Source organism: Erpetoichthys calabaricus, chromosome 7 (assembly GCF_900747795.2).
Source record: "Erpetoichthys calabaricus chromosome 7, fErpCal1.3, whole genome shotgun sequence".
In the NCBI taxonomy this organism is placed as follows: Eukaryota; Metazoa; Chordata; class Cladistia; order Polypteriformes; family Polypteridae; genus Erpetoichthys; species Erpetoichthys calabaricus.
Genome location: NC_041400.2, coordinates 165,318,763 through 165,341,597, shown reverse-complemented (window position 1 = coordinate 165,341,597; position 22,835 = coordinate 165,318,763). Strand labels below are relative to the sequence as shown.

General features: G+C 36.0%; 2 protein-coding genes across 2 annotated transcripts in view; one reads left to right on the top strand and one right to left on the bottom strand.

Annotated features, from left to right (window-relative positions):
- Window positions 1-5,171, bottom strand: part of utp15 (UTP15 small subunit processome component) — a 30,514-nt gene extending 25,343 nt beyond the window's left edge. The window contains exons 1-2 of the mRNA XM_028805670.2: window positions 4,866-5,171; window positions 2,807-2,927 (exon numbers count right to left, since the gene is read on the bottom strand). Of these exons, the coding sequence (XP_028661503.1) occupies window positions 2,807-2,896 (90 nt within the window). The 5' untranslated portion in view covers window positions 2,897-2,927; window positions 4,866-5,171. The remainder of the gene's footprint in view (window positions 1-2,806; window positions 2,928-4,865) is intronic.
- Window positions 5,172-5,214: 43 nt separating this feature from the next.
- On the top strand, window positions 5,215-22,193 carry ankra2 (ankyrin repeat, family A (RFXANK-like), 2). The gene is made up of 9 exons (XM_028805671.2): window positions 5,215-5,316; window positions 7,673-8,032; window positions 11,220-11,378; window positions 13,145-13,210; window positions 13,377-13,474; window positions 14,595-14,720; window positions 15,188-15,254; window positions 15,347-15,427; window positions 19,432-22,193. Exons 2-9 carry the CDS (start codon window positions 7,750-7,752, stop codon window positions 19,485-19,487), a joined length of 936 nt encoding a protein of 311 aa, XP_028661504.1. The 5' UTR covers window positions 5,215-5,316; window positions 7,673-7,749; the 3' UTR covers window positions 19,488-22,193.
- Window positions 22,194-22,835: the final 642 nt, after the last annotated feature.

The following is a 22,835-nucleotide window of genomic DNA, read 5'->3' as shown; positions in this document are numbered from 1 at the left end:
GAAAAGTAGTGTTTCTTCCCAATGAAGAGGCCTATCCGCAAAAATTAAAAGTTTTGTTGTTTGGTAAAAGTGAAATCCACATACACGAGCAGCAGAGATGCAAAGTTGCTGGCACGTAGCGCAGATGTTGGTTGGGGGGGGATCGGGTTGGCAAGCAAAGCTGGCAGGGGGCGAAGCCACCTAGTTATACTATATAAACAAAATGAAGAAATATACATTGACCTACTGTTATACAAGAAATTCAGTGCATTTACATGAGCTTTAATAACCCAGTTATATACAAAAACCTGGTTTTTTTTTTTTTAAATGCCATGTAAACCGTTATTCCAGTTAGATAAACCAGGTAATTGATCAATGAGAAAGCTAGTTAACACACAGTCACGTTATTCTCTGCAAATAATCCCGATATTTGGCCATGTTTAATTAGATAAGAGCTAAGGATTTCATAGCCTGTAAATTTCATTTGTACTCTTTTTACCTGCTTTGCTTCACATAAACTTTCAGTAGACACAGACAGGAGAAACCACAAGATAAATTTCCCAAGGCAAATGCTTGGGTGATGACATTATTCTTTCTCCTGGTTGAAATAAGCCATCTCAGTGTTTCAGAAATCACTCAATTTATGTTGATGAGCTGAATGTACGGTGTCAAGCTCAGCAGTACAATCTTGGGAGTAGAGTTGGGGTAACAAGTTAAAAGTAACAAATAGTTTAACGACTTAACGCAATACCTATTTAATTGTAGTAAAAATATTTGCTTTATTATCCCAACTACACTGGGTATAAGACAAGAAGCAAACATACTGGTACTACTTTGTAGGGCACAATTGCACAGCCAAACAGAAAAGAGCATGCTTCACGCAATTCAGTAACAGAAACATATTAAAAGTTTCAATTTACTTTTAATCTAGCAATCTGCTATAGATGTGTGGATACAGTATGCTCGGGTGACATAGTTGCTAGTGTTCATACCAGAAATCTTTGGGGGCTCAGGTCAATGATATCAAGGTCTACTTTTCTGGCCAGATTCATGAACGTTTATATATGGGCATAGGATAGAATAGTAAATGTTGGCCAGTGAAAATGTGTACTTTTTTTATGCAAAACAGGAAGTAAATCAAAAGTAATTACATTTTATAATAAGTACCTATTGTGGGATATGGCCGGCCATTCATCCCGGCCAATACCCCCAGGCCACTAGATGGAGCCCTCCTGGCAACGTGGAGATGCCCCCGAATTCCAGGACGGCATCATGGACTATGGAGTTTTAATAAACAGCCCTGCTGGATAACGTCAGGGCCGCCAGGCGACGCTGCAGGGAGACACAGACAAGTTTATTTTCCATACAGCCCGGAAGTAAATCCTAGTCACATGGTTGGAAGAAATAAAGTGCTTCCGGGCTGATGAAGAAAAGAAGTTTTTTACCTGACCCGGAAGTGATAGAAAGTCACATGGACTGAGGGACAGAAACACTTCCCGGTCACAGACTATAAAGGACTCTGGGAAATCCCAGACGGACGAGCTGAGCTGGGTGGAAGGGTGGCAACGCGTCTGGGAGTGGAGGATTGGTTATTGTAGTGATTATTGTGTAGTTATTGTTTATAATATGAGTAGTGTGGAGGGTAGAGTGCTTGGTGCACATTATTATTATAAAATAAAGTCATATTGGACTTTTATCTGGTGTCTGACATCTGGTCTGAGGGTTCAAGGGGTCGACAGTGCCTTAATCTTTCACACTATATACCTATATGGAAAAATATACCTCACTCATTTTCTTGTGTTTCATAAATATGATTAGTCCTTCATGTTCTTTAAAGTAAATCCCATTCATCCTCTTTTTATATAGTAATAATACTGCATTTATATAGCACCTTTGCCATGCTCAAGCAGCTTATATCATTGATCTGAGCCCCCCAAAGATTTGTGGTATGAACACTGGCCACTATGCCACCCGATCATACTGTTTCCACACATCTATAGCAGATAAAAATAAAAAAAATTAAAAAAAAGTAAGCAGTAATATAAGAGGTTACTTTTAACAGTAATCTTTGCCATACTGTTCCCAACACAGGCTCCATGCATTTTTTTTTTTTTGGATTCACGGCAGCTGATAATCATGTTTAACCTTTTTATTGTGCAGTAAATTTACTTCAGAATTTTTTTGCCAAAGATGAACTACATACGTGGATGTGTGCATGCAAATTGGGGGACCAGGTTTCTACGTAAACTGGGTTACTCACCTTATTCTGGACTATGCAAGACTAAAAGGAGAACCCAGAGATCTGTAAACACAGTAGCCTAAACTTTGCTAATTGTTATCCTTGTGCCTTGAAAAGAGAGATGGCTCTTCTCACTGAAGTTGAAATGTCAGAGATTTTTTTTCCTTACACACCAAATCATTTGCTTGGTTAATTATCTCTAACAGAATACCTCCAGATATCTGAAAACGATATGAATCAATACTTCTTTAACTATGCAATAATAATAATAATAATAATAAAAGGAAGCATGTGTATAAGCAGAGAAAAATCTAAAGTGAGATAGCAACAAACAGTTTGTGCCAGAAAATTGTAAGAAAAATCTGGAAGCAGATAAATGCACTCAATGGTATTTTGAAACAAGCACCTTAGAGGGAACAACCATTTATGATACAAAAATAATCTGTTTTGTACAAGTCATTTGTTTGAAAGGAATTTTATGACTACTGCTTTAACAAAGTATTACTTCATTGGTACTGAATTACCAAACTAATTACATACATTGAATTGGCCAGCATCCAAAAAAATCATACAAGCAGAGATATTTACCTTATAATTTTTCCAGTAGATGGTGTCTTGTGTAACTTTTTCTCCAAGCTTTGGGTAGCTTTGAATTTTAGTAGGTTTATACGCAGTCATTTCTTCTTGAAATTCACGGTTGAAAAATAAACTGCAAAAAAAGTGAGAATGAATAAAAATCCACTGAGCATTCTGTCATGCATAATACTTCTTGAAAACAGGCAAAAATATAAACTGTATGACAAATAAACATTATGAAAATATTGTGAAAAGGCTATTTAAAAAAAAAAGCAAGTGTAAGTAAACCACTGACTAGTAACTGACCTCTAAGACTACTGCAAAGGCACAGGAGTCTGTTTCGGAGCAGCTAGGATTGTAAACTGGAATCACAAAAGATCAGGTATAAACTTAAATATTTTAAACTTATGAGTAGTACTAGGGTGTTGTACCGTGTTAGCCATTATGAATGTAGAGAAAAGCCAAGCAAAATGACACCTTTTATTGGCTAACTAAAAAGATTACAATATGCAAGCTTTCGAGGCAACTCAGGCCCCTTCTTCATTACATCTTGCCTGAAGAAGGGGCCTGTGTTGCCTCGAAAGCTTGCATATTGTAATCTTTTTAGTTAGCCAATAAAAGGTGTCATTTTGCTTGGCTTTTCTCTACATTAAACTTATGAGAAAAGATTACATTTTTGAGAAGGCGTTGATAGTTGGGGAAAGTAAAAGATAAAATACAGGGGCCAGAAAAATAATGATGCATAGTTTACTCCTCCAATTTTGTCATGTAATTGCATTTAAGCATCTAAAGGTCAAAACACATTAGTTGCCCTGATTTAATCTGCAAGTTTAATGGCATATTAAATTATTTTTGATATTTTGAAGCAGAAAATGTTGAGTCTGAGTAACTCCTCATAAATATAAAAGGTGCTGGTGAGTTTCTTACCCACCACAAAGACATGCATCCCAAGGAAACTGTCATACTCTTAACTAGTGTTATTTGGGTCAGTGTGACCTGCCATAGCCACCACTGGCCGTCACCTGTGGTCATATTTCTGAAAGCAGGATTTGAGTGCATTCCGAATATAATAAATCGTGATTTCAAAAATCAGTCCCAATCTGTTCCAGAATATCAAGTCTGCATTTCTAGAACAGATATCAGAATTGCGAGTTCCGCGGAAACAAAGATAAGGGCACTTCGCTAATCCTGCATTTTTGAACGGACTCCGGCTTTGCCTGTTCCAGAAGGAACCTTTTGACAAAGTCCATCTCATTGACGAGGGCAAACAAAACTCATGAAACTAACATGCAAAACAAGCTAAAGGTGAAGGGTTTGTAGTCTCAAGAAGCAGCACATCCAGTCATAAAATCAAAGATCGTAAATGTCCTGTCAGAAATGCTGCTATTTAATTAGCAGTAAAAGTCAATGAACTGCTGAAAATGTGCTTCCCCTTCCTGAACGAACAACTGGTACAGAAGCACGATTCATTTACCAAATACTGAACTGAGAAACGCAATCAGACCTGGTCAGACGTTGGACCATAACCAGAAAAGTGTTTGCATGAATGTTACTCTTTTACATCGGAGACTTTAATATCTCTGGGATCCTCCTAAAACGTTGCAAGTGATGTCGAACACTTCATAACTCTGAGTTAACATCGATGCAAATAATGGATATTCCACGTGTGTTTTTATGTTGTTGCCGTTTTTTTCTCTGCAACTCCAAGTTTCTCGACAACAATGGAAATGCCATATAGCACAGCAATCACAAAAAGGTGCCCAACTTTTAGCGGTGTCTGTCAAAGGTGGCAAAACAATCACAATTGCCGGACCCGTATAATCGAGGTCTCCAAGACTTGACCACTTTGCAACAAAGAACTGTAAGTAAATACTTATACTTTCCTGAATCTTTTACTATGTATTTGCAGTATTAACCCTGAGTACATACTTAGATATCTTTATCGTAACACAATTATTTATCCTTACAAGAATATCAACTTTCTCACTATAGAATTCCTCACTGCTACATGACGGACATAATACTACAAAATGTACTCGTATTAAAATAACACGCACACTAAATAACATACCTGATGTCACACCTTCTTGGAAGGAAAAACAAATACGAAAAAAATTAAAAAGTTGCTAAAACACCGACGATCACGCCGGGAAGCAGAAGTAAGTACGTCTTATCAAAAGACGTTATTAGTGTCCGGTCTTAAAATATCCAAATAAATACAGGGTTTTGTTGTAACTCCACAATTCACAAGCGTAACATCAGAATTGTCCCTTGACATTAAAACGACTGGAATTGCCATTAAGCCAGAATCACGTTGCAACTATCCAACCTGCAGGAGGCAGCCATCTTGATCACGTACCACTTCCGGTGTGATCGCTTCAATACTCTTTATTGTAACTCCGGATGGACAATTTCAATAAACTTTATATGACTAATACAAATGGGTAAGGACTGAGGAGGCGAGAGCGATCGCTCTTGGATAGTTCAAAACTAGAATACGCTCACATAGTGTTAAACCCATGGTAAGGTATATAAACATTATGTACAACTTATTGTTATATGGAATTGTATTTGCTTTATACTCAAATGGAAAATCAGGCTTTGCTTTGTATGAATATGTGTGCTAGTAACGTTCTTTATTTTCCATGAAAAATCAAGACCGATCGCTTTAATACGGTTTAAAAATGCACGAGGATGGTATTAGGACTATGAAAAGGTACGTACAAGTTATTACTGATACACGTAAACAAAAAATCAGTTATTGCTTTGCGTGAATACAGTATGTGTACTAGCAACGATCTTTACTGTTTATGAGAAGTCAACACCGATCGTACTAATGCGGTTTAAAAATGCGTGCGGGTGGTATTAAGCGCAATAACTGGTAAACACAAACAGAAAAACAGTTAGTTAGTGCTATGTGTGAATATGGGCACTCGCAACGTTCTTTACACTCAGACAGTGTCTTCCAGTCTCTTTATTGTTACTCGGCAGTTTATTTATTTTTAGCGAGTTTCATTACACATTGGTTGTAATATAAAGCAGTAAAGGCTTTTAGAGGTACGCTTCTTTCTAGGTACGTACTAGCACGAGTCGAGATTGGGAAACTGTCATTGTACACGTTGCGACAACTAACTGGAAAGGCTTGGCAACCAAGGTGTTCTTCTAGGATTTGTCATAAGCTAGGAAAAACAATAGAGATCGGCTGGTTTAACACTAGGCGCAAATTTTGGTTGAATGAAGAAGGGGCACAGGTCTGTGGCACACATACGCGTTTTATAGCAGATGGCAGCTGCAGTACCACCGCAACAAGCTGCGTTTACACTGGAAAGTACGAGGCTGATCTTGGCTGCTTATTCTCAGCAACTTCTTGGTGCCCCAGTTACTCCTTCGCTTCGATCAGTCCGCTACACTCCCATTCGCCCAGCTGCATGGTAACAGGAGGACGCAAAATTTAAAACTGTATACACGTATTTTCTTCACTGAACAGTGATGATTCGAAAGAGGAAAATTCCACAATTTGACTGCATGAACTCGAGTACAGTAGTCGGATTCACCTCCAAATCGATACCGGACTACTATTGTATTTATCTGGCAATGTTAACTCCTTTCTATTAACTGCCGCTGAGACACTTCTATTTTCATTTATGTTTGCATTCACAGGGACCCCAGCTGTGAATTTCTTCGGCGCCAGCGATTGCACACCAATCTATTGTATCAGTAGACTGTACTTATACTGTACCATACTATTTTCTAACTTTCTGTATTTATATTATTGCGAGGGAATTATTAAAGCAATTCTTATAGTCTTGACACTCACCAAAAGGCTGAAGTAGTAGGCTTTTTGTTCATAGCATCACGGATAGCTGTGTTTTTGCAAAACTCAATGGTAAAAACAGAAAGACACTACGTTTTAGAAGGCATGCATATATAGTATATACTATATTCAAAGTTATATGGATTTGTATCATTGAACCTGTTTAGCAATTGAAAAGATTCAGGGAGGTGATTTTTTTCCTGGTTTAACACTGACATGTTCATTAAATTTGTTCTCAGACTTAGTACAGTGCTACAGCTGCTGTGCAGAACTTGGCAAATTACAATATTAATGTGGGATTTTCAAATAGATGAATTCAACAGATAAACTTTTATTTTAATTTTCAAGTTTATTGTCATCAGACCCCCGTGACCCTGTTTGGATTCAGCGGGTTGGAAAATGGATGGATGGATGGCTGAAGTTTATTGTCATGAGTATATAGTGCAATAAAATTCTTATTTACATGTCTCCTCAGAACAGTAGACAATACAATACAAAAAATACAATGCCAATAAAAGATATAAATAAACAAAAACAGCATGCAACATACAGCTATACTAGCTATATTACCCAGCTTCACTTCCTAAGACAATGGGTGTCAGTTACAGTGCCGTCAGTTAATCAGGCGTATCAGAACCAAGTACTTTTGTGTATACAATAGTTTAGATTTGAATGTACCTCAAGTCCAACTGTCCTACACACTACATGGTAATTTAAACTGGTTCTTTGTGTGAAGGAAAACATATTTATATTTATACAACCCCAAATCATAATAAGCTGGGACAGTATGGAAAGTGCAAAAAAAAAACACAGTGATTCTTAAATTTGCTTTGACTTTATTTCATTGTAGTCATTACAAACACCAGATATTGCATGTTTTGTTTGGTCAGCTTAATTTAATTTGTTAATATACAGTATATCCATTCCTGTATAAGTATAGAGGTTTTCATTGTGTAAAATACTCAATACAATAAATAATGATTTAGTGACAAGGAAAAAGTAAAATAACTATTTTTGAAGAATTAACTAATGACTTACGATTTCCATATATGTTTTATCACTAGATTCATGAAGATGGGCAATAAAAAAAAGCAGGTTATTGGCTAAATGATGGCTTTTACAGTTTGACCCAGTGCACACCATGGCGTCGTCAAATGAGGATCACAGTGCAGGCTGCCAGCTGCTTCATGATGAGATGGAAGGCATCTGTGTACTTCCAGAAATAGCCAGTGTAAAACCAGAGCATCAGATGGCGGATGATGGAAACCCCCAAAATGTGGCGATGGGCATTAAATTCATTTTGCCCAACCGCTTTGACATGAATGTTTGTTCCCGGTTTGTAAAGTCACTTAATGAAGAAGACAGTAAAAACATTCAAGACCAGGTCAACTCAGATTTGGAAGTAGCGTCTGTGCTGTTTAAAGGTATGTTAAATACTGTATAAGGTACTTTCATGACAAAAGTGCACACAGTGCTCAGTGACACCTCTTTAAATTTTCAATCAGTGCCAGTAATGGAGAGCAGTACAATTTCAAATCATATTTTTCTTACAACTATCAATTGTGAAGACTTCTGAATTTCAGAATCAATGAAATGCCAAGGTATGTGCATTCAAAAGCAGATCACTTTAAATCCGAATAGCATGTTTTTACTGATAACAGAAACATTTAGTTTATTGGAACCAGGAAAGAACATCATCATGTCTATTGTATTTCAAAAGTTGCTGCCGGGACTTCTGATAGGTAATGAATGGAGGATTTTGTTTTGCTTCCTTGTGTGTTCGTTTCAAGTCACCTTATTTGTTAAGAAAAACAATCATGAATGGTAAAGATTCGTTGTGAATATGAATGAGCTGTACATTTTCACTTGTTATTACTTTATAATTAATATTGCTAATATTAATAGACCATTTCTATTTTGTGTTTTGTTTTTCTGATTTCTTCATATATACAGTATGTAGAATTTTTTTGTGTGGCTAAAGTAATTGAATAGTAGTTAATAGCAATAAATGGGAATTGCTGAAAGTATTGATAAGCTGTAGCTAAATTTGAGCATATTTAATTTTTAGTATTTCATCTTTGCAGTCATGCTTTGTAATTTCACTCCTTTTGACATAAAGACTCCATATAATGCATGCCAGAGCTTGCATCGCTAGCTCATACTTTTAATTTGTGTGTTTCCTGCAAAGGTTTATAATTTTTGGTGTGATGTAAAAGATGCTAGAGTAGGGGTGTCCAACTCCAATCCTGGAGGGCCGCAGTGACTGCAGGTTTTCATTCCGACCCTTTTCCCAATCAGTGACCAGTTTTCACTGCTAATTAACTTCATTTCCTTTCTTTTTATTAGCTGTTTCTAAGGATTCAGTCCTCTGAATTGATTCGTTTCTTCATTAAATGACAGCCAAACAGAAATGGGACGTGAAACAAGCTAATGGATGACCAGCTAAATTGGGGCTTCAAACTCCAACCAATTTATTAATGAGAAACTGATTCTTGCTATAATTAAACCCGTTATTTAATTCCATGACCTGTTGCTGCTCTTATCTGCCACCACAGACGTTTCCAAAACTGTCAACGTTCTGTTTTTTCTAAGAACACCATCAAAATGTTTTAGTGACTTCAGAGATCAACCTTAGTGAGACCTTCACCATTCTTTATTTTCAGATATTGTGTGATGGGCACAGGTTAGGTGGTTGAGTTTTGGCTTGCATTGTGTCTCATTATTTGTTTGGTTGCTAATTAACAAGAAACAATTCAGCAGTCTGAATCAAGTCAATTAAAAATTAAGGCAAAACAAGTTCATTAGCAGTATAAACAGGTCACTGATTCAGAAGGTGGTTAGAATGAAAACCTGCAGCCACTGTGGCCTTCCAGGACTGAAGCTGGACACCCCTGAGATTTTCATTTATTATGGTATTAACAGTGTTAGTATTACATTTCCAAAGAAAATGTATTTAAATATCAGCATTAAAAAGCCTTACTGCTTGTTAACTCAAGGGTTTTGTGATTTTGTTTAGTGATATTCCTTCACGATTGGAAGTGGCATGATAAAATAACACCTTTTGTTTTGTAAGAAGCCAATAGCTTGAAAGGTTTGTTGTTTTCAGATAAACATCTCATTTTGTAAATTTGTTTTGTTATTTCACACTGTAAACAAGAGAAAATATAGCTATGTTTTGAATAAGTGAAATAATTTATGAGGAAAAATGATGTCAACGCTTAATCTGCAAGGATTACATTACATCTGCAGAAAAGAACAAGGACAGTTTATAACATATATAATATGAAGAGTTTTACCGTTGAGTTCGATTAAAATAGCAAAAGTTAAATTTAGCTTGCTAAAATTAATCTTCTTGTGTAAACAACAGATAAATATGGTTTGAGATATCAAGATTATCTGTGGTTATAATTTTATGTCAAAAAGAGTGAATTTTTCCTTGAAAGAATGACCGAGTGTGTGTTATCTGAGTTCTTAAAAATGGAGTACATTAATTAGTACAATTATTCATTTAGGGAGGGAGCTAATGAAGAAATTGCCATGCCCATTTTTTATTTAAACAATAAATAAATAAATGCTTGTATATGTCCTATATAGGCATATCTAAACAGTTTTAATGTCTCACTGTGCAAATTAAGGTCACATAAGTGTTTTCCCCTTTGTACAATAATATACAACTGCAGATTTGCACAGATGTATAACACCACATGCCTACGCCAGCAGGTCTAAACCAACAGTTTTAGGACTGAAGTTAGGGTTAAGGTTTATTATGTGTAGCATGTGCTATAATTGGTTAAGATTAGATTTTACTTAACATTAGGGGTTTGTTCTGTTAAAGTAGGGATTGGTATGGTTAGCATGTCAATCAGTTTGATTTGTGCTGACCTATAAACTTTTATTGCCAAATTTCTGGTCTAGAAGTGCGGTGACATCACTTTTATCATGAAACTGCTGGCATAGACCTGTGATGACATATGGTGCTACATCTCTATAGGTGGATACATCACCCTTTGTGCAAAGTATTTTAAAAAAGCCCCATCACAAATGCTTCATCCTGCTCACTGCATCACCTATGAAGAGACTTACACTCACATCTACACAAATCCCACTCCTGGAGTGTTGACTGAAGTCTGCCTTTCAGAACTTGATGTAGTGTTCTTTCTTAGGTCAGAAGTGAATTTAAAAACGAGCGTTTCTGGAGAACAGGACCTTCTCAAGACCAGGGCTACTCAATGGTCATGTCTGACTCTGCCTCAAAAGGCACAATTACAAATCCATTAGATTGAAAGAGAGTGCTGTTCTCTGGATAAGGTACCAGAACCCTCCACCTTTCTAAATCACACTTCAGTCACACGTCTATGTTTGCCTATATATCCAGAGGAAGATTTACGGGCTTTTTAGTGTTTGTTAATAGAGGCATCCATACTACATTATAATCTTTTTCCTCTGGCATGTTTTGTTTTACTTTCTTAATAATGGTAATTCCCTTGCATACTGTATGTAAGTAACCTGTTAAGTACACACCAATTTAGTCTTAAAATATTTATATTTATTCAAATAAATTGTTAGTTTTGTTGCACTAAAAAATAAGAATACATTGCTTTCTTTTTTCAGCGGAATGCAATATTCAAACTTCTCAGTCACCAGGGATACAAGTGAGACATGTTTATACTCCTTCAACAACAAAGCATTTTTCTCCAATCAAGCAGTCAACAACTTTGACTAACAAACATCGTGGCAATGAAGTATCTTCTACACCCTTACTTGTACATTGTAAGTTCCTCTTTATATCAATAGGAAAAAGGCTGTGCAATTTTATAGTGATGAGACTTTAGATGATAATTGGGGGGGGGGGGGGTTCTAAATAATGTAATAACAATTAAAACATTCCAACATAAATGAAAAATGCAACTGAAAATAGCTCTGTTCACTTTTAAGTTTGAAACTGAACAGTTCTCTTCTTCATCTGTGACAACTGTATGGCTGTTTCTAATAATGTCAGATTAATGAATGACTCTTTTAGCTGGACTATTCTTCCTTTAATTTCTTACACATTAAATACTGCAGCACCTGTTGTTGCTGTTTTGGGAATTTAGTTTCCCTCCCATAGTCATCTACAGTAGATTAGATTAATTGGCTTCTCTAACATTTCTTAGAGTTAGTGTGGGTGTGTGTGTTTGAGTGTGCCGTGTGATAGAATGGTATGCCTGCCAAGATCGTTTCCTGCATTTTAGGTGATGCTAGCATGATTAGCTCAAGTTTTCCTTGATTATAATTTGGATTAAGTGGGTTCACCAAATGAATGGACATTGAGCTGATTGACAGAAGCCTGTCAACCAATAAAGGCTGAAATCTGAGGTGATTTTTTTCGAAGAACTTATCTTTTCGTCTAGTCCAGGGGTAGGCAACGTCGGTCCTGGAGTGCCACAGTATGTGCAGGTTTTTGTTCCAACCCAGTTCCTTAACGAGAACTCAATTATTGCTGATGAAGCACATATTGCTTAAGTGACATTTTAATGCTTCATTTTAGTGGTCTCGCTTGTTAAGGTTCTCCAACCTTAATTGCTTATTTCAATCTTAAACTGCTGCATTCAGTGTTTTAATTGCTCCTTATTAGCAATAAGATGTAAAACAGGGGTAGGCAATGTCGGTCCTGGTGAACCGCAGTGGCTACAGGTTTTCATTCCAACCCAATTGCTTAATTAGAAACCAATCATTGCCAATCTCAGACCTTATTTAATTTTATGGCTTGTTAGTCTGTGCAATGTAAGGGTTTTATATCGTAGATTTTTTTCCTTTCCAAGGATATCATCCAAATGATTTGAAGCCTAAAACAGATCATTTTCAGTCTGTCACATTTTTCTATTAAGTGTTTTATTAAATCAAACCATGCATGATGAACACACACAGATGTAATTGGAAAAAAGCTAGCTGGAGAACTGCTGGCTGCTTTGTCTTTTACATCTTATTGCTAATAAGGAGCAATTAAAACACTGAATGCAGCAGTTTAAGATTGAGATAAGCAATTAAGGTTGGAAAACCTTAACAAGCGAGACCACTAAAATGAAGCATTAAAATGTCACTTAAGCAATATGTGCTTCATCAGCAATAATTGAGTTCTCATTAAGGAACTGGGTTGGAACAAAAACCTGCACATACTGTGGCACTCCAGGACCGACGTTGCCTACCCCTGGTCTAGTCCACTCTCGTGCATAAGCAGACCATACTGTAGTTATACATTTATAAAATGTTTCCTTTGTGATTTGTTTTTGGCTGTTTAAAGAAGCGTAAAACAACTTCACATTTAAGCATTTTTAATTGATGGGGATTCTTTTTGATTTTGAGCTGATAGTATGCCTTAAGTTTTTTCCTGATTGCAGAAATATTCTGAACATATAAGCTTCATCTGAAATGAATTTATATTAGTAATGACATATAAATATTTAACTAGCCATGCTTAATATGCATAGCATATATCAAGTAGTTGTTTGTGACTGCTTTTATGATGTCTAAACAGAGGAGCCTTGACTTTCTTTCAGCTTTGTCAATTCATCAGCTAGCAGCTCAAGGGGAGATGGTGTTCCTCGCCAGCCGTATTGAACAAGGTAAGGTTTAAAGTAAAGGTTAGTGTAAAGTATAATGTCAATTCAAGTCTTCAATGAAGCTGTTATTTCAGCGTTGCTTCTTTTTATCTGTTTGAGATGTAAGTTTAATGTCTGTGTGTGTGTGTATATATATATATATATATATAATTTTTTTTTTTTTTTGCAGAAGCAGTAATTAATCTACAGGATGAAGAAGGTTTCACACCACTGATGTGGGCAGCAGCTCATGGACAAATAGCTGTTGTGGAATTTTTACTTCAGAATGTAAGGAACAAGCTTATCATAATTTTAACGTTTACTCCAGTGCATATATGGATTAGAACTATCTTGAAAGAATTTTTGATTGGATATACTATATTCATGCCTGAAGGGAAATGTAACACAAAGTTAAAAATACTGTTGTGCTATATTATCAACCATGCCCACTGAAACTTGTCAGACCAACTCTTCCCATATAGTTTGTCTAGGACCTTGTCTACCATAAGTGATTTTTCCTCTTGCAGCCGTGCCCTGCACTCTCAATTGCATGGATGTTGTAATTTTATAGAAGGGACATGAATATATTTTGCCTCTCTGGTGGTATATTTAATTAAATCTACTGTATGTTTAATCATTTTGTGAAATTATTGCCAGTGTTCTTTTTTATGGATTATGTGTTTCATGTGTTGTGTGTGATAGGCTGAATTAAGTAGGTCTGAGAATATTATGTTACGTTATATCATGTCACATCGTATCTCATCACATCTTCTAGCAATTCTATATGCCAAAAACATAATGATTCTATTACAGATCGGGAAGAGTTTGTTATCTTATTCTTAACCAGTGATTTGCAGCCCAAACATGGTTAAGCATTTCATGAGTAGCACAGTCAGCATGGTTTTTTTTTGTTTTTTTTTTTTTTTTTTAGAACAAAATAAACATCTCTTTCTCTAATTTCGAAGCTGATTGAAGAGCCAATTTTAAAGAAAGTTGTGCTTTCAAAGTAAAACTAGCGCGGTTTCTTTCCCTTGACAAACTGCCAAGGACTGACTTCTTGCAATCATACATGTAGTAGGTGCCTTTTGATGGAACAAGCTTCAGGACTCCTTAGGTTAGGTATATCTTATATGCAGATAATGACACTGTACCTGGTAGTTTTCTGAAAAGACTGATGCTTTATTTAGCACCCCCAGTTACACCCTTTCTCATAATATTGTGTGTCACATTATTTAGTAGAAACGATTGAATCTTTTAGATTTCAGCTTAGTATGATGTTCTATGTAGTTTGTTTAAGCCTGCGTCTCCATTCCTGTGAAAATGAACCTGCTTGATTTCTAAACACCCATAGTGACTATTAACCTCTGATTAGAGTGTCAATGCTATATATCATTATTCTTACCCTTAGGGAGCTGATCCTACCATTCTTGCAAAAGGAAGAGAGAGTGCGTTGTCACTTGCCTGCAGTAAAGGATATACTGATATTGTGAAGATGCTAGTAGAATGTGGAGTGGATGTCAATGAATATGACTGGGTAAAGCTTCGCTTTACACTAATATACTTTAGGAAACCATTTTTAACAAATACCAGCAATAGCATAATTTTATTCCTTCATTAATTTATTTAATAATTGTAGATAAATAGCTACCCTATATAAAAATGGGAGTAGCTATGGAAGAAGATGAAGAAGAAAAGGAAGACAATATCATTGTTACATTTTTTTTACCTATATAGTATGTTTGTTTGTAATAGCTGCTTACAGGCTTAATGACAATTTATCTGCTACCTTAAAATTATTTCATTAAACTGAAAAAGGGAAATTTCAATTATTTTAGAACACAGCTAAAATTAAAACAATGTGCTTTGTAGATATGTAAATAAACATTTTATAATATTTTTTTATCCATTTGTATTGTATTTGAAATTAACGGAATCCTTCTATTTTTGTTGTTGAATGAAAAGTACATTTAGATTTTAATTATAACATTTACTTGTTACCAGAATGGAGGCACTCCTTTGCTGTATGCTGTTCATGGAAATCATGTTCGGTGTGTGGAAATCCTTTTAGGTAAGATTTTTGAGAAACTAAAAGAAACCCGCCTGTTTATTCTAATTTCTGTACTTCTGTAAATGAAATATATTTATATTATTATCATGCAGAAAATGGAGCCGATCCAACAATTGAAACTGATTCGGGATTCAATGCGATGGACATGGCAGTAGCAATGGGACATAAAAATGGTAATTACTAAAATTGTTGAAGTAACTTTAATCATAATGTTTATTAAATGAAAAAAATGTCCTTTTTTATTTAATTTGTTGCTTGGCTTGCTGTCTGTTGAGTTAAAAAAAACACACATGGAGACAGAGGGAGAATGTATAAATGCCACACAGATAGTGCCAGGAAACAGAGCCAGGGCTCTTGGTCTATGAGGCAGCCCTCTGTTAATCTCTGTGAAACCACACTTCTCCTGCAATACAAACAGTATATTGATATATAACACAGGTCTTTTAGAAACTACTTTAGTTTGTCACTTTCTGTGAATCATATGGTATATTGTAGAAGGTTCACAACTTAGTAATGTTACATGGTGGTTGGATGAGATTGCAGTATGCAGAAACACCCCTGCTTTCCAGGACAAAAATGATTTAAATTATGTCACCTTAAGGCAGTGATTTTGGGTCATAGCCTTCATTTACATAATCTTACCGAGCTAGAGGCACATTTCAATGAAGACAGTCGTGTAATGTGACATGTCCAGCAACTCACTTCAACTAGACCATTAGTTGCGCTGACAGCTTTAAACAGGTTTGATTTTGTCTTTAGCCACAGGGGCATGCTCTATATTCATGAGAGCTGACAACCAATGAATTCAGTGATGAAGAATAGAGAACAAGTGGGTCTTGGACCTCACAAACTGATGAGAAATTTGTCATCCTGATGACTAGTGTTTACATAAATTGACAGAATGGAAAAAAAATTGCAGAGATTGCACTGGTACTTGCTGTAGCTGTTAACTCTTCATACAGCACCACATCTGTCAGGCAGCACATTATAGGCTGTTACAAAAAGGGGCAAGTATGACTGTTGTGGACGGTCAGCACACAGCTGGTAAAGGTGACATCCACAGCAATATTCAGTCATGTTATTTGGCATGGTCCAGCGTTGAGATTAGAGACTGTATTCAACAAGTCTGTCATATAAAGTCGTGAAAAGTGACATCAGCTTAAGGAGAGCAACTAGCTTTATCATTTTAGTTGATTGTGCTGTTATCCTTTCATTATAGTTTACATCAAATAAACACATTACATTGAATTCTGTCATTACCCATAGTTTGTTATACATTGCAGATACTGTTTGTACACTGGCATCTAATATTGTGCAGTAGAATTACAAGATAGTAATTACAAAATAATATTAAACTCTCCATTCATCGTAGCAGGAAACACACACACGCAAACTTCACTCAGTGTCATCAGATTAATTTAGCACTGTTAGCTTTCTTGACATGCATGTCTTTGTTATGTGGGAACAATTCTGGAAGACCTGGAGATAAACACAAACATTTGCAGAAAAGGTGAACTGCCACTGAAGATGGCACCCAGGCCAGAATCTGAACTGTTTTTTGGTATTGTTAACTACAATGTCAATGTGCTGCAGAGTATTAAACCTCCAGGTATAAATTAGAGGCAGTGTATGTTATGAAAAAAATATAAATTCAATAGCGTACCACAAATTTTATTTAAATAACTAATTTTAGACATGTGTATTCTTTAGTTTTTATGGTGGTTAGTTTCTTCTTCTTCCACTTCATATTTTCCCATTGCTTTATGGGGTTGAGGTATCTGATCAACCTTCTACGTACAGTTCAGTCCAGCATCTCCTTCCCTGTCAGACCCTTTTGCTTCAGATCTTCTTTTACTTTATCAATCCACCTCCGCTTTAGCCTTCTTCACTATCTCTTCCCATGTACTTGCTTAGATATCTCTTGTCATTTTTGTTGTACCTTTGAATGTCTCATGTCTTATTTACCTTTTTTGTATCTCCACACATCCATTTCAACATTCTCATTTACATCTAACTTCTTCTCCTGCACCTCCTTTACTACCCATGTCTTAGCTCCATACATCATTGGTGGTCTTACCACTGTCTTAAAAAAACATATCTTGAGCCTTCACCTTAATTCTTCAATTGCTCAAAACTCCTGATACCTTCTTTCAACTGTTTCATTCACACTTCTCTCTTTACGTTATCTCTGCATCTATTTATACATCTTGGGTTACCACTGATCCTAGATATTTAAACCTAGCCTGCAGAGAGAGCTATTGAAGAGTGAACAACTTATGAATCCTGATCAGCATTAAATTTCAAATGTTGTGCCTCATTTCTATCTTCAATCATCTGTTTTTTCAAAGCCTTTCTCTATTTTTCCAACTTCCTTTTCACTTCCTCCTTTCTGGTGTTACACATCACAGTGTCATAAGCAAAAATCATCCACCTGGGGATTGGTCTTTTATCCAATGAGTCAGCACATCCTTAACCAAATCAAAGAGGTAAAGATTTAAAGAAGATCCCTGGTGCAGACGTACTGTAACTGGGATCTGGTCTGTTGCCCCAACAATGTTTTTAACCCAAGTCCTCACTTCTTCATACATATACTGGACAATCCTTGCATATTTTTCTAGTACTCCTTTCTCTGTCATTCATCTTAACTGATAAACATGGCACTGTATCATTAGCCTTCTCTAAATCAATAAACACTGTATGCAGACCTTTCTGCTTTTCTTGATGCTTCTGTATAAGCTGTTGCAAAGCATAGACTGCATCAGTTATTCCTCTCCCTGACATAACACCAAACTCCTCCTCCCCTATGGGGGTCTCTTACCTAAGCCTTCTCTCTATAATCCTTTTCCTTTGCCCCTCTCTATTATTTCCACAATACTGAATATTTCCTCATAAATGGGTACAATCACACTGTTCCTTGACTTTTCTGGTATTCTCTCCTGTTCGTAGATCTTCTTCATTAGATCCCAAAACATATTTACTTCCTCTTTCCATAAAGTCTTCCACACTGGTATTTTATTCAGTCCTGTTGTTTTTCCATTCTTCATTCTTTCCTGTGTCTCCTTTACTTCCTCTCTTCTTGATACTAGCCCTTCATTTGGGACTCCATTCCCAAATACTACCCTTGGATTTTCTTCATTCAATAGCTTTGCAAAATATACCCTTTCATCTATTTGTGATCCTATTATGCTCGCTCAAGACCACACCTTGCTCATCATTTATCTACTTTATCTGACTGAAGCCCTTTCCAACCTTGTTACTAAGTTTCAGTGTACTAAAAACTGTTCTCTGTCCCTCTTTTGTCTCCAGTTTTTCATACACCTCTTCCAAAGCTTGTGCCTTGGCTTTTTCAACTGCCTTTTTTGCCTCCTTGTTTATCTGCCTGTACTTTTTTGTCTTCCTCCCTTCATGATTGGTACCCTACCACCACTCCTCTGTGTCTCCAGGTGGTCTCTTTCCAGATTTACTACCCAACACATTTTCATCTACTCTGAACACAACTTGGCTTTTCTTCTCCCACCATTCCCCCACACTCTAAAATGACTGCACTTTGTTTAAAACGTTCTCTCTAAACCTGTTCCTAATCGTTTCCTATTTTAATCTCCACCACTCCACCACTATGGAGATACGGTAGTACATAAAAAAACGAGCATAAAGCAAAATTACTGCAGGAGCAAATGAAAACATGTATTTTTAGTGGATGACCTGCCAATTAAAGTTGGGTAATTTGGATTAAAATCCTCAGCCCTTTCTAGATTTTTACATATGAATTTACCATCACTCTCCTTACTTTTCTATAGAATAATTGTTTAGTGTGATTTTCAGTTTGGATTTCTGTATATCCGTATTCTTCTGTGCTCTATTAATTTTTATGATTTTTATTTTTGTACAAGACATTTACCCTCGTTGTCATCCACTTGGATTTTTGTACAGCAATTGGACAGGGTGGCCTGAATTTTTATTTCCATTACAATTTCCTGCCATATGTCAATATGAATTAATTTATAGTAATATGTAGTTAGATTTTTTTTTTGTTTTTGCCAAATGTTCAAGTTTTGACTTCTGTACAGTAATCAAAACTGCTTTATAATTCAGGTTTGCCAGAATCATTAATATTTTGAATCAGTGTGGCCTATGACTTGCACTCTGACTTGGTTACGCCTTTTTTCTTTTTAAATAGTTCAACAGGTGATGGAAGGCCATTTGCTAAAGCTGCTGCAAGGTATCAAAGAATGACTGTGAAAAGGGTGGAACTCCTGTTGTAAACTTGAATTGTACATATCAAGGTTTGATTTGGTAAAAATGTCTGTATTTTCTTTGGAAGAAAATCACAGTTAATTTTTTATTCATGTATATACAGGTATATATATAATTATATGGGCAACTTATTTACCATAACATCAGAATTTTCAGAATTGCTACTAAGAGTTAGTCACTGTAGTAGAAACTAAACACTGCCATTTTGGGTTTCTTTACGTTCTGAGGGCAAAGTGTAATACAATTCAACTGTCACTAATCTGGCATCGTTAGGACCTGTGAGGTGCCATTTTGGTGACTTTGCCGGATCACCGATGGTTGGAGTCACAATATAGTATACCCAAAATCTGTATCAGCTCCCTGTATTAGAGTACATCTCATTGGGATTGTAGACTTGTTCAGGTCTTAACTTTTCATCAGAAACTAATTTGGCTAAGTTGCTGTCCACTGAATGTTTTTCACCATACACGGCATGAAACTTTAAACTATTTTGCTGCTTTAAACATTGAAACCAACCTTCACTATAATCGCACTCAAAATCTAGTCCTAATTTTGCACTTGGTTCCTTCACCAGATCTCTACATAGCTCAGCACCTTCACTTATGCAGAGCTTAGACCATGTTATCAGCACTTCACCAGTTTTGAACTTTATTCATCTTTCATCATTTCTTTTTTTTTGATCTACTGTTAACAAAGAACTGGAGCAATTTTTCTTTATGTCTCTTCATAACATACACTGACAAAGTGCCAGTATTTTATAATTCACACAAGCTTCTCACAGACACACCGCTGTCAAGATTTTTCTTTATATGTTATGGACAATGTGGTGTTTGTACTTTATACAACAAGAATCAGTTCATGTCTTGGAACCATGGCTGGGGCTAAATGTGAGTGGGTTATAATAATAAATGCAAAAAAACAAGTACGAGTGGTTTGCACGAACAGCTGATCGTGCAACCAAAAAAGTAATGGCAGGTTGGCAACGTGCCAACCCGTGAAATTTGAAATTACGCTTGTGCAAATTATGTTCGTATTAGTGGTGGTACCGGATTACCAGTGGCCAGATTAGTGATGGTCGCCAATCTGTATCAGATACTGTTAATAAGTTCTATAAAGGGCTGCAATGTGGTGTGGTTGCAATGTGTTGATGCATGTGTGCTACATAGAATGGTCTAATGACTCTGTCTGTAGTTCCCTTATGAACTGAAGATGTTATGCCAGTTAAACTAGTTGATTCCATTTTAGTGCAATGATCAGATCATTCAAATGATCTTAAAATATTTCCATCCTAAAATAATTCATAATATTGATACGTAAGGAAAAATTAATTGTATGTCGCAGTTTTCATTTTAATAGAACGCATTGTTTTATATCCATACAATTACTGTAACTATAGATCTACAAATGAAGCTAAAAACACAGCTCTGTCAAATGAGTTTGTAGATTGCACACCTCCAAGTCTAGTATTCTGTGGCAAACTGTTCAATGAATTACTTACACTTGTTTCCTGCACTAAAAAGACATAACAGCTGGTGCACTCTGTTGCTCACCTTTTCTTTTTCCCATAAAAGACACTGATGATTGAGACACCTTTGTGTCTCTCAAGTATACTCTTTCTCTCACCTTGCAGCCTGTATGTTTGATCAACAGCTTGCTCAGATATTTGCGGCACAGGAGCATTTTCATCAGACATACAAAATGGTTCAGTTTAGTGGATTCATTTAAAGAAATGTTCAAATGACAGAAACATTCATGATTATTTGTTGTAGTTGGCCATTATCAAGATCTGGTATTAGCACAAGTTAAGGTTACAAATAAGTTTCTAAATAATAACGTAGGCATCTTTTAATGATGAGGGAACCATAGCTGGAGAATAATCAAGTTAACCTCATGGTTGTGAGTCCTGTTTGTAGTAGGCCTGAGCTTATTATAAAAGCAGCATCTTCTTACCTTTTTTCAGCACACATGGGTTAGTTATGGAGTACTGCTCAGTCCAGTTGTCTTAAAGGTCTTCAACAACTTGTTGAAAAAAAGAAAAAAAAATGAGGCTGGAGTATTTTCCCCTCGGCAACAATACTATAACTATTTACTGCTAATTATTTTTAGCAGGTGAAAAAAACATATTTTTCTCCCAGAATAATGTCATATTAAAGGCTTAGTTATTTTATTTGGAGTTGGCATGCTTCATGCTCAGTGGACAGAGCATCTGCAAAAATTTTTCTGCGTTGTTTGTAATTATTGAGCGTGTGAAATTAGCCTGAAAGCAGATCTAAAGCTAGTCTTATTTTAAAAGTTCATATTTATTGATCTATATACAAAGATTTTGCAGTGTTTTTATTAAATACAGTATATGTGTGGTACTGTTATTAAAATTCATGTTGAATATTTGATATAGTTTACTACTTTTATTGTGTTATTTAATAGTAGTGACTTATTTATTTTTATTTTTGTATAGTGTTTTTAGGTTGTATCCATGTGATGGTATTTCTGTCAAGTTTTCCTTAGTGCAATATAGTAAACAAAGTTTGATGAATTCAAGAAGACATTTTGTGCAAATGTTACATATGTTTATTGTGCTTATTTAGTAATTCTTGTATTTCACTTTCCTGATAACAAACACATAATGTGATTTATCTTTTACAATGAAAACATCAACTCCTTGCAATAAAGAGCAACTTTGTGTCCTGTTTTTCTTCTGCGTCCTTTTCTATTGAAATAATGTTATTTGTACTATACATAACCACTATATATAACTACCGTTAAAGTGAGATTGATCTTGTAAAACACTTACATGTGTTGGAAATAAATGGCAATTTTTCTTCAATTTAATGAATGTGATTTTGTTTTTTTAGTAAATGGTAGAAAGTGGTTTTATTTCAATCAGATGATGATGTGGCTGTAAGGTATAAACTTCTTCTTCGTCTTTCGGCTGCTCCTGAAAGTGGATCATCTTTTTCCATATTCTCCTGTCCTCTGCAACTTGCTGTGTCACACCCATCACCTGCATGTCCTTTCTCACCACATCCATAAACCTTCTCTTAGGCCTTCATCTTTTCCTCTTGCTTAGCAGCTCTGTCCTTAGCATGCTTCTCCCAATATACCCAGCATTCGTCCGTTGCACATGTCCAAACCAATGCAATTTCTCCTCTCTGGCATTGTCTCCAAACCATCCAACTTGAGCTGACCCTCTAATGGACTCATTTCTAATCCTATCCATCCTTGTCACATCCAATGCAAATCTTAGCATCTTTAACTCTGCCACCTCCATCATAGTCTCCTGTCTTTTCATTAGTGCCACCGTCTCCAACCCATATAACATAGCTGGTC

Coding starts and splice junctions, on each gene's coding strand:
- ankra2 (XM_028805671.2), top strand. CDS start 7,750: ATGGCGTCGTCAAATGAGGATCACAGTGCAGGCTGCCAGCTGCTTCAT. Junction 8,033..11,219: donor AGCGTCTGTGCTGTTTAAAG/GTATGTTAAATA, acceptor TTCTTTTTTCAG/CGGAATGCAATATTCAAACT. Junction 15,255..15,346: donor GTGTGTGGAAATCCTTTTAG/GTAAGATTTTTG, acceptor ATTATCATGCAG/AAAATGGAGCCGATCCAACA.